This window comes from Mustela nivalis, assembly GCF_964662115.1.
Source record: "Mustela nivalis genome assembly, chromosome: 3".
In the NCBI taxonomy this organism is placed as follows: domain Eukaryota; kingdom Metazoa; phylum Chordata; class Mammalia; order Carnivora; family Mustelidae; genus Mustela; species Mustela nivalis.
The window spans coordinates 34,492,881-34,505,176 of record NC_139022.1 but is presented as its reverse complement, the minus strand read 5'-3'; the positions used below and the strand labels follow the sequence as shown (position 1 = coordinate 34,505,176).

At 43.7% G+C, this 12,296-nt stretch overlaps 1 protein-coding gene across 8 annotated transcripts in view; it reads right to left on the bottom strand.

Moving 5' to 3' along the window:
* The window catches only part of KCNN2 (potassium calcium-activated channel subfamily N member 2), a 477,186-nt gene that overhangs the window by 33,985 nt on the left and 430,905 nt on the right, over positions 1-12,296 (bottom strand). For all 8 annotated transcript variants that reach the window (XM_082723557.1, XM_082723555.1, XM_082723554.1 and 5 more), the window contains one exon: positions 2,905-3,046. In XM_082723557.1, coding sequence (XP_082579683.1) covers positions 2,905-3,046 — 142 coding nt within the window. The remainder of the gene's footprint in view (positions 1-2,904; positions 3,047-12,296) is intronic.

The window sequence follows — 12,296 nt, the reverse complement described above, 5'->3', positions numbered from 1 at the left end:
TTGAGTGTAACTCCTATTTTTTCTGTAAAGTAGGATCCCTAGTGAAACCTAAGTGAGCAAGTAGTTCAACTCAATAAGAGATTTTGTGCTGTCAGGTGAGGCTCTGAAGACCCTGAGGACAACGAAAAAAGCGAGGAAAGCTAGAAATACTGCAAGACCCAGGCAAGGCTGACCTCCCATCCGGTTCTGATTTATGGCGTATTAGACCATTTGCACAAACCCTGAGTCATACCTGATTCAACAATAAAAAGGAGAGTGGGGGAGAACATCTTGCCTAAAAGAAACACCAAGGAAATTGTTTCTAAGAAGCTTAAGGGGAAAGACTCTACAATTAGCAGTTCTGGGTTTTTTGTTTGTTTGTTTTTTGCTTTGTTTTTTGTTTTTATAAATAGCATCATTCATGTCCCTTGTGGGCTTGTTATGGCCCTCCAAAAATACATCCATGAAAATTTTATTTCCCAGAGCATTATGCTATAGAACAAAATGCTATCTTCTGAGGAGAAAGGAGGAAGTGATCCAATAGTTAACAGAACAGACCATCCCCAGCATAATGAAAAAAATTTTTTTTTCATTAAAATGCACAGAACTGCATTTTTCTTTTATAAGCCAACCATGTGAAGTGATACCCATATATTATATTCCTTACAACTGGGACCTGAAATGGTCATCTTGTGGCTCCTGGTGGCCTTAAAACTAGCCCTGGATTTTATGTTCCCACATAGCTGCCTTACCCTAGGTCGGTACTACCGAGTGAGAGAAGAATGTTCCCGCTCCAATCTATGCCACAGGCACGCAGTCCTTCCTGCTAGTTCTGACTCTTGGAACAGTCCCCTGAGGCAGCTGTTACAAGGGTACGGGCTTCCCTGGCCACTGTTCAAAGGCCTTCACATGGAGAGCCTGTGCCTCTGCTGCCAACCTGGGGGTGGACACAGGGGAGGCATTGGGAGAGATGCCTAACTTCAGAAACGCTGGGAATTTCCTGCCTAAGGAGCTCCTGGTATTAGCTCTCATATCCTGACCCAGGCAGAAAATCAAAGAAGCAGCGAGATAATATTTGGCTGTATCCAAACTAGAAAAAGCAGCTAAGCAACGAATAGAACATAGGTCACTGCCAACAATGTGGCAATGGGAAGTGATGCTTGGCTTCGGCATTTAAAAGTTCACACCGCATTATGATCAGTTTGAGACAACTTGCCACCCTCCCGTCGTCATCTAAAACACATGGAACAGGGGCGCCTGGGTGGCTTGGTGGGTTAAAGCCTCTGCCTTTGGCTCAGGTCATGATCCCAGGGTCCTGGGATCAAGCCCCACATCGGGCTCTCTGCTCGGCAGGGAACCTGCTTCCTCCTCTCTCTCTACCTGCCTCTCTGCCTGCTTGTGATTTCTGTCTGTCAAATAAACAAATAAAATCTTAAAAAAAATAAATAAAACACATGGAACAAACTAGTCCCAGTCAAAGTGGAAGGTGTAAGAAGTAAGGGGGTGTGTCTGTACCTGCCACAGGTCTCAGAACGGTGGTATGTTGGGGTGCCTGAGTGGTTTGGTCGGTTGAGCATCTCTTGATTTTGGCTCAGTCATGATCTCATGTATCGTGAGATCAAGCCCCACATCGGGCTCTCTGCTCGGCAGGGAACCTGCTTCCTCCTCTCTCTCTACCTGCCTCTCTGCCTGCTTGTGATTTCTGTCTGTCAAATAAACAAATAAAATCTTAAAAAAAATAAATAAAACACATGGAACAAACTAGTCCCAGTCAAAGTGGAAGGTGTAAGAAGTAAGGGGGTGTGTCTGTACCTGCCACAGATCTCAGAACGGTGGTATGTTGGGGTGCCTGAGTGGTTTGGTCGGTTGAGCATCTCTTGATTTTGGCTCAGTCATGATCTCATGTATCGTGAGATCAAGCCCCACATCAGGCTGCAAACATTTCTCAGTATCTCCCCCAGACCTCACCTCCCATTCCAGCCCTCATGTCAGACCACCTTCCACCTTTTTTCTTTTTCTTTTTTTGGCGCACGCACACACTAGAGAAGACAAGCAAGGCAGGGACAGGTAAAGAAGCAGACTCCCCACTGAGCAGGGAGCCCTAAGCCAGACTCCATCCCAGGACGCTGGGACCATGACTTGGGCAGAAGGGAGATGCTTAACTGACTGAGCCACCCAGGTGTCCCCACTTTTTTACTGGACTCTGTGTGTTCCTGGCCCAGAGGTTGTGCTCAAAGGTACCAAGCTCCTCCCTGACTCACTGCCTTCAAACCATTTCCTCCTCGTGGATGTCTATCCTTGCCTAAGCCTACCTTAGCTTAGAAGTCAACTTTCCCACAATAGAGAAGAATATGTTATTCAGAAAATTGTAAGGAAAATACATTTACCGTACTATACTGTACCTACTTAAAAAAAAAAAAATTCTGTATGTAAGTAGACCATGCATTCTAAACCCAAGTTCAAGGGTCCATCATAGTCTAATTCTGTAACCAACAAAATGCGCAACTCTTCAGCCCTTCGCCACACTTCAGGCCAGGTTATCAGGGTCCCTGTTCTGCAGATAAGGAAAGTAAGTTTCAGAGAGGAGAAATTTACTAAAGTTCACATAACTAGTAGGACAATGGCAGAGACCACTGAAATAAAGAAATTTCTGGCTGAAGCTGAAGCTCAAAGACCAGGATTTGCTCATCAAAATTAGTCCCTCTCCCCCAAAGAGCAATCCAGGGGCACAGTGAGCTTCACGGAGCTGTGTCACGTTAAGAATGAAGATGAAAATCAGTGATGTCCTCTCCCAACCCAGAACTGATCATTAATGCTTTGCTGCTCATGGTCAGGAAACCGAATGGCACACCGTCACACCGTCACGTGGAGTGCCTTCGCGATCTGAGAGAATCAGTGAAAGAAACAAAGTGGCAGGATACTTACCATTATTCCAGTAAGCAAACAGACGCCTTTCCCACAGTATGTGTTTGGTACCATGTCGCCATACCCGATGGAGAGAAAAGTTATTGATATCAACCACATCGCTCCGAGGAAGTTGCTGGTCACATCCTGCTGATCGTGGTACCTGAAAAACAGCAAACAGAGCCAGTCCTTTTTAATTCATCCACAGAACGGCTGCCGGATCCAATCCGGGAAATGCGCTGAGTAGCTTCTACAAACTGATCTACGTGGAGGGCTTCAAATCTCACTATTAGGTGTAAATACGATTGAGGTTCCGCCTGAGCAATCTGACAGATGTCAGGAAGTTCCCCAACGTTAAAAATAGTCTGAAAGAGGAACTCTAAAAGAAAATAATAATAAATAAATAAATGAGAGCTGCTATGCTCACAGGTGTAAACTGATAAATGCAGATGTGTCTCTGAACTCTGCCCAGACCTGCCACCGAGATGCCTAACTTATGGGACACCGTGCCGCGCTGGATTCAGCCTGCGATCTCCCCCCACCCCCATCCTGAGAGTAGCAGGAGCCATGCTGCTCCCTTTGCTGAGATTGTCCTTTTCTACCTTTAACTCCGTGATGCTCCGGTTCCTAGTCATCCTTCAAAATTAAATGTGGGGGGTGGGAAGGCAGCCTTTTCCATCTGCTTGTCTCCCAGCCCTGCCCGTAGACCCCCTCAGCATCCTTTGTCTTCCTCCCTCATCAGACAGTACTGTAACGGTCTACCTGAAATGACTAGCTGTCTTCCCTGAAAATGGGACAATGATTGCACAATCCTGGCCTGGACTTGGAGCTATGTGAGTGGCTCCCCTGGAAGAACTCGCCCTGGATGCCTGTTCTTTATAGTCATGAAGCAAAGTGGCCCTCCTTTGGTCTCCATGGCAGTCAGACCCCAGACTCTGGTCACCAGAGACATTCTTGCTCATCACCAGCTTCTCCGAAGGACCCTCTTCCTTCCCAGCTGTCAGATGCCCCTGGGGAGGACTCTCCTGTCCTCACGTCTTATTCTCCAAAGCATGCCGATAACCTCCTAGCTTGCACACACACAGCTTACTGAAGGGCATCCTTTAGATTATAACTCTTTCATGATACTGGGGTTCTCTCTAGAGTACACTCCAATAAGAGCTTGCCTAAAACAGGGAACACATGATGCCAGAGAGGGGAGGCAGGAATGTTCATGTCCTAGTCAACGTCTAATGGTGAGACAAAGCTTCATTACCAAGCATGATCTACGGAAAGATCAGATACATTTAAGAGTCAAAAACTCTGATTCCCTGACACCTATGAAATATTTGTGGAGCGCCCACTAAGTGTTTAGCACTTGACTTCCATGTTCTCAATTTACGTTAATATTTTAAGACCTAGACGACCTTTTTGGCTGAAACAGCTACTGTCTTCACCCCCTCTCTATCAATAAAGTGTTGCTTGGAAAATGTGATCACGTCTCAGGTATTTCTACACCATGAGTGACCAGAACACATCCGCTAGGCACAAGGAACTACAAAAGAGGAGTTTGAGATTTAAAACTAAAAGAGAAGGACTCTAAAGGGAACCTCCATGGCTGGTGTCCACAAGGAAATAACTTGGGCATGGCTGTGCAATCTTTCCAAACTATTCTTTCTGGAGCACTTTTCATTTGTTTCCTGAAGCTTGGAGAAGGAAATAAATGGTTTCAAAAATCACAAGAAAACACATTCACTGGAAACTTAAGCAAGCTGACTCCTCTTTAGTTGCTTAATGTAATAAATACCTGAGTTTTAAATACGCAGACTCCTCCCATCCTCATTTGACTCTTTGCAAAATCCTGAAGCATTATGCTGTGACATCATTGTGTCAATATTTATTATACCCTACGCACTACTGTAATCCTGTAGTGAAGGTCCTGATTAGAAGCAAACTTTCTAGGAATTGATATTTTAAGGCTTGGGATTTACCACTAAATTATCTTTTTTTTTTTTTTTTTTTTGCTTATAGAGTAATAACCTGCCTGAAAAGTAGCTCAGAATGGAAAAACAGCATCTCAGACTAATGTTTATGTTACATTCAGACATACTTAGTTGTGAACAGTCAAGAATGAGGTAATTAGGGAACCACGTTAGACACTATCTGAATAATCAAGATTTCTTTCCTGGCAACTCAAATATTAAACTTACCCGCAGGATGATGTTATCCCTTAGAACTGCCAGGTTTGAAATGACACCAGACTCACACCACCGTGAGTGATTAATTGCACAATTTAAAAAGCAGAGGAAATATTTCAAGACTTTTTTTCCCCTTACAGATGTTTATTTCACGAACTTACTCAGGCAATGCCGACCTTCTTCTTCACAAGGACTACTCTATGAAAGACATGAAGAACTGACTCAAAGTGGCAAAGTTCAAGTTCTGATCACTAGGAATACTTGTTTAAGGAAAAATACATCAAATAAGATTAAAATGAGAGCAAGGAAGGCCTGCTGATCTCAAGCCTTTAAAATCAGAACTCAGACTTACTGCACTATTTTAAAGCAGGTGCACACTTCATAGACATAAAGGTTTCAAGATCAGCTTTGAGGTTTGAAAAGAAGCAAAATATTCCTTCTCTTAGTTTCCATTCATGTCTTCACTGTTGATTGTGGGTCTACCGCTTTTTCTTAAATATGACAGTTTTCTATAGTACTTGTTGAAATGTGCCAGGATTATCTTTCCAAAGGCATTACAGAGTTCTTCCCTGAACGAGGTGGTCTTGGCTCCGCACCCCTGACTCCCCCACAGAGCCTTTCCACACGCACCAGTTCTGGTCACACGAATGGCTGGCACTTAGGCCATCCTCTTTCATGGTTTTGTTTCTGGCCTGGAAACGACTTTCCTTCTTCCTGGAAACAACTCCCCCCACCCCACCCACCTTCCTAGCCCTGATTTGTACTTAGAGAATCTACTCATCGGTCCCCTTTTCCAGACTCCACAAAGCTTTTGGGCAACGTGGTACTCCAGGACTCCAGGCTGGTTCTTTGTCTGCAGGAGACTCCTGTAGAGCTCTCTAGTGTCGTCAACCAATGCTAATTCAGCCACAAGACATGTAATGTATAATCTTCTCATCTAACATGCCCCCAGAGTCTTAATTATGAAAAATTCGAGGACAAAGACTAGGCCTTTATTGAATGAACTAGCATGACAAAATGAAACACTTATTCTCAAATTGATGTGCCCTTGTGGCCACATGCTAGGCCTTCAGGATCACATACACAGCAGCACAAAAAGGGGACAGAAGTGAGTCTTGCCCATCAATCAATCTGTCATGTTCTCTTCCAAGATCTGTATGCAACTTATAAGGTATTTTTACACTTATAAAAGATAATTCAGCAACAGAGGTGAACAGCAGACAAACTATGTCCATTAACCATTTTTTTATTAAACATGTAATTAATACTAAAAATGGGAAAAAGATCTCATCTCAATTGTCAGCTCTGATCTCAGATGCCAGCCTTGGTTGTAGAATAAAAAGTATTATGGAGACTGAAATGCATGTGATTCATCCACCATTGGTTCTTTCTTGTGATTCTACCTTTCTCTCTGAAGATGCCACTAAAAGGACAGCAAGGCAATTTTTAAAGGGTATAAACCCACAAGAACAAAAAGAAAGGAAAGGAAAGATCAGAGCATGAAAAAGAACACAAATTCATACACACAAAAGTACATGGGGAGTTCTGTTTCTAGCCAAGAAGGACTAACAAGGGACTGGATTTACACTGCCTCTCAAAACGACTACAAAACCAGAGTATTTGAGACAATGGTTAAGGAGACATAGATCAACTACTAATAAAGACCAGTGATTCCAAAGAGATAGTAAACAACCACAATGGTCATACAGTTGTGCCACTTTAACACCTGAAGAGAATCCTCAGGATGTGGCTCAGGGAGGGAAACCAGGCAAAGCCCACAGTTTTCCCAAATTCAGGAACACACCTGGAAATCTGCAGGGGGTGGGATGGTGGAGTTCACAGGGTCAAAATCCAGAGAGGAGAACTCTACATCAATGGAAATCCAGAAATCTGCACAGCAGTCTCCTTGATTATTCAGCTAAGGACTAATCAATATATGGGTGTGAAACCCCAGTGTTGAAGAAATGGAAGTACTTTACAAAGTGGTTCAGTATCACTTGAAGGTATGTTGTAGTAAGTGGCATCCTGTCCAGTGAAAAAAATACAGTGATAAGTTAGTTACATTGTACCTAAGTGCATAGGTATGCTGTTAGCCTCAAGGAACCACGAAAATACTACTTCAGAGAGTAACAACTGAAAACACAATAAAGCAGAAAGGATGGAATAATAAAAAAATCCCAAAAGAGGCAGAAATAGAAAAAAAGAACAAAGAACAAATGGGGACAGAAAACAAACAACCGGAGGACAGATTTAACCAAGCGTATCTGTAACCACATTAAATATAAATGGCCTAAATACCTCCAATGAAACAGCATAGGTTGTCAGAGAACCCAAGAAAGGTTCACAACAAGGAGAAACCAGTTATCATGCAGAGTGGCTAAGAGCCAAAGCTGGAAACAGACAACTGATGGTGTCTAAGTAAATGGAAGGATAGATGCCCACATTTGTGTCCCTTTCTGGTATCGCCAGACACTAACAGGAGTTTATAGTTTAGTTTCTGCAGATAGACTGCAGAGTCTGACCTGAAGACCAGGAAAGATGTTTGGGGCTGAAAACATGGGGACTGAATTCAAGTCTCCAAAGTGATCAGCAGGATCTCCAGTTCCCTTTCTTCACTGCCTATCCCTGACCCTGTAAGAGATCTCAATAATAGGACTCACTATTACAGAGAAAGAATATTTTTCTTTGGAGAAACAACACTTTAGCGAAAGACATACATGTACTAACATCAAGGATTCCCTAATGAAAAACATGCAGCTTTCTGCTTATCCATCCCACAGGAAATTTCACCACACAACAAGCACCTCTCCCCACACAGAGCCTCCAACTTCTACTCTTGAACATGCAAGAACTACAATTGATCGGCACGCATCTGAAGTATATTCTCTACGGAAAAGATGCGGACAACAAAGGGGAGGAGCAAAGAAGACATAAAGAAAGAAAGGAAAGTAGGAATGGATGGGGAGAGCGAGGAAGCAGAAGAACCTGGATATAATGCAGGGTGTTGGGGACAGGACTACTGAACTCTCTAATTTCTGTCAGCAAAGACCTACGGGAAAACATGGCATCCTGTGGATGTCAAGTGCAATTGAAGAATATAAGGGGACTCTTTTTAAAAAAAAAAAAAACAAAAAGTTAATATTACAGTGAAAAAAATAATCACATCATAAGAATATAAACTAGCAGGAATCTCCCAAAAGCAGAACAAAGGGACAAGGGTAAAAGGACAAGGAAAAAGATACACTCTCAGAGAATCAACACAGAGGGCCTAACAACTTCTTCAGAAGAACACAGAAAGGGGAAGGAAGGAGAGGAGCATGTTCCTTTATATCTTTGGTTTTCCAGGAAAATGAAGGCAGGCATCTCTAAGGTTCTCGTTGCTATCTGCATACAGAATTAAAAAAAGATCCATGCTGTTGGGGTTGGAGGTGGTAACAGTAGATTTTAAAATACTAGGAATAAGGAAGAGACCTTGAGAAGTTTCAGACAGGGGAAAACCATATCACAGCTAAACATTAAAAATGGTTGCACGTAAGATGATTTGTGTGTGTGTCTGTGTGTCTGTGTATTATAGTGGAAGAGGGGGAGGCAATCTATCTCTCCTGGATTGATAGAAGGGCAGGATGGAGATTCTGGGCAATTCTGGGAGGAAGAACTGAACAGGCATGGCTCTGCTTGCCCACAGAGCAGGCATCTCTGGTTCTCTGTGTGGTCAGCTCCCCCAGGGCAGGGGTGAGGCCCCCAGGTTATGTGGTGTACCTACAACTCCGTGTACTTCAGTGGTGGATGAGGGGACCCCCAGGCAGCCCACTGGGCTGTAGGTCAGGTGGGATGTCCAGATCTGCTTCACATCAGTAAGGAAGATGCTATTTTGACGTTGACCAGTTGAAGACCCAGAGAAGTGAGAGCAGGATGATCAATGCTCTCTCCCCAAACCCTAATTGTGTGCACGTCATTTGGATTTAAAGAGAAAGCAAACAAGTGATTCGATTAATGAAAACAAAGAAGCACAACAAGAAGTCCACTGAAGGCACGCACCTAGGTCCAAAGGAGAGAAGTGCTGAGTATCAACAGCTAACAAAGGAGGGTGACCTGCCTCTCTGTACATGACCTTGGAATCACCCACGAAGCATTTAAGAATAACCAAGCAAAAGCCTGGCGTCCCAGGACATGGATTTTTTTTTTTTTTTTTTTAAGAGCTCTCAAGTGATTTTAATGTGTTGGTCAGCCTGAGAACCATTATGGGCTTTATTTCAGAACTTCGTCATTCAACCTACATGTACCGGGAATATGCAGATGAACAGAAAAGACGGAGAGTTCATGGAAGTTTAATATATGGTAAGGGAGAAAAAAACTGATGGCCAAGAATAATCAGGTAACAGGGAAACTTGCATGAATGTGAAGACGAAAGGTCAAGGCAGTTCAAGATGCAATGTATGTAACAGATTGAAAGCGATGATAGGATTATTTCACAATAGGACAGTGATGCCTAAAATTATCGTTTTAAATTCCACCAGAATGCAATCCAGTAGGTCGAAGTATGCTACTGAGTACCTCTCTGAGCGAGGGCTCTAAAGTGAAAACAGATCATCTTACGTATAAAACTATTCCGTGAATATATTTATGCGAAGTTCTTTCAGACCAGAGAATGTGAACATATGACTTTCTTCTTGTCCTTTCCTTGCTTTCCTGTTTTTCTGTCACTGAGTTGTGGACACACAAACATGGCTTCACGGTTTTGGGGGTCCCCATATATTGACTTCCTTCACTACTGATAAGTATATGCCAAGGAAAGGGGCAGAGAGCCCAGTTTCAATTTCGGCAGGAGCCTGTTCTGATTTTCATTAAATGCATATTTCTTTCTTAACTTTAAAGCGCCAACATGAGTCTTCTGTTCGGATTTCATTTTGCTCCTGTTGCCCATTTGGATTGCTTTCCTGTCTTCTGTTAATTTGGAAAAGTCAAAAAGCTAAAGGCGTCTCTCTTTTCTCCCTCCTCCCCATTTCTCCCTTCTTGCTTCCTCCCCACCTGTTTTGTGCCAGGAGCTCGAGAGGGTGTGGCTCTCTAAAACTACCAAGTTCTTTTCATGTGTTAACCTTGGTTAATGAGAGTTTCATTCACTGTATGGATAAGAAGACTGAGCTTTGGGTAGGGACCATCAGTGGATATGTTCTAAGAGCACAAGCTTCCTATGAAATAAAGCTAAAAGTCTCTAGAAAAAGAGGGGGATGATAGACCAATTTTTCAGACTTGGAAGAATTATATTATGTCCCACCCTTCTGAAGAGATATTATCTCTATTATTTGTGCATCTTCATTTACATGAGAATAAGTGAGTTCAGAAAGGACTTGCCGGTCAGTAAGTTAACAGTCTCAGTTCTCTAAGTATTTGACAATGATCTATTTTAAAAACCTATAGGAAGACAGTGGTATCACACTAATGGACCCTAAAAACAAACTTGAAATGCCTTCTTAGCACTGGGGCTCTCTCTGATAAAAGGGCCGGGGTATTAGGGAGGGCACATGTTGTGATGAGGACTGGGTGTTATACGCAACTAATGAATGACTGAACACTATATCAAAAACTAATGATGGGTTTGTTGGGTAATTGAATATAACTTTAAAAAAAGAGGGCGGTGTTGGTGAAATATGGCCGGCTTTGGACAGAACTTCCAGGTCTGAGAGCCATGGTCGCCAAGTCCGGTTCCTAAAAGTGAAGATGGAGAAAGACCCCAGGGCATACATGCCCATCATGAGAGATTTTCCTGAACAGAAAACTCCATTTAAACAATAGTTCTCAATCCTAGCAGACCAAATGCCATGTCTTGAGATGGAACTCAAACAAAAATCAGTGTAACACTCTAACTGCAATACAGAGAAATAAAACAGGAGTACTTTACAATAAAGAAGGTATTTCAGCATCTAAATATTCAGACAAGACTAACTTAGAAGACATGAAGATCAGTGAGTTGGTTTGTACCTTTTATGTAAACACACTTGTACACAATTCAGTACGATGAATATGAACTGTTTTGGCAATTCCAAAGCCACGGGGGTGCGGCCAGAGCTGATGTGATCTTCTGAAATGTGAAAAACTTCCAGCCAAACCCCAAATATAACAAATGACCATACTCCCTCCACTTATACATGCTCCATATGCTGTCAACTGTATTATTATAAATCATGTAATTAAAAAAATGAAGAGTATATTCCAGTCGGACAAACATATTTTGTTTATGCTGATAGTGGACTGAGGTCTAAGCTAATGAAAATTGTAAATAGGTTTTTAGTACACAGAATGTCCAGCAGGTCAGTCCAAGGCCAGGGGAGACGCAGATCCTCTGCGGGAAGGACTGTCCCATGCCCATCAGAATACAGAGCAGCTCTGCCCCCAGCCAGTGACCAACCAACCAACCAAAAAGCCCTTCTCCAAAAGGGTTTTTTTTTTTTTTTTTAAACTTTTACTTCAAAAGTCCTGGGGGCAGTATTCCCTCCAGTGAGAACCACCGGTCTGGAGTTTCTGCTGGGAGGCTCCAACAGCCATCCAAAAATCTCGAGCTGATTGCATGTCAACATATCCAGAAAGCGAACGGAAAAACCTTGGAATTCAGCACTAATGAGATTCTCAAGCCCCTGCCCCTCCCCAGGCAATCAAAGGAACATCCTGAGGCTCCCAAGGCTTGCATTTCTGACCAGTCTCTTTCCCCTCTTTGTGCCTTTCTTTATTCCCTTCCCAAACCTTCATTATTCACCTTTTCCGAGGCGTGCTGCCTCCCCCCAGCTCCTGCTCCGTGCCAGGCCCCTCACACCCACCGTGAGCTCCTCTCCAAGGGGGCAGGTGCAGGCCCGGCACACAGAGAGGGAGCTATGCAGGGTCAGGCCCCAAGATGCCCCTCCCAGAAAGTCACTTTTACAAAAAGCACTAGAGCTCCCGTCTGACACAGGCCAGCCTCTGCCAATGGCCAGCGGTGGTTGCCTACGTGGACCTGGCCCGGCCATGGCTTGTGAAGCCCCTGCATGATCTCCCCTTCTGCAGACCCATCCACCTGGCTTCTGGAAGGCTGAGAAGAGTGGAGGGAAGGGTAGTCACTAGGTGGCAGCGGCACACCAGCTTATCCCCAAGGCTGTCCGGCTGAGTTGGGCCTGATCGGTGCCAGGGTCAGGGTCCTGAGGGCCTTTACTGGGAATACTTCCCAGCAAAAGCCCTTGCCCTGGGTGTCCTGGAAGCAGGGGCTGT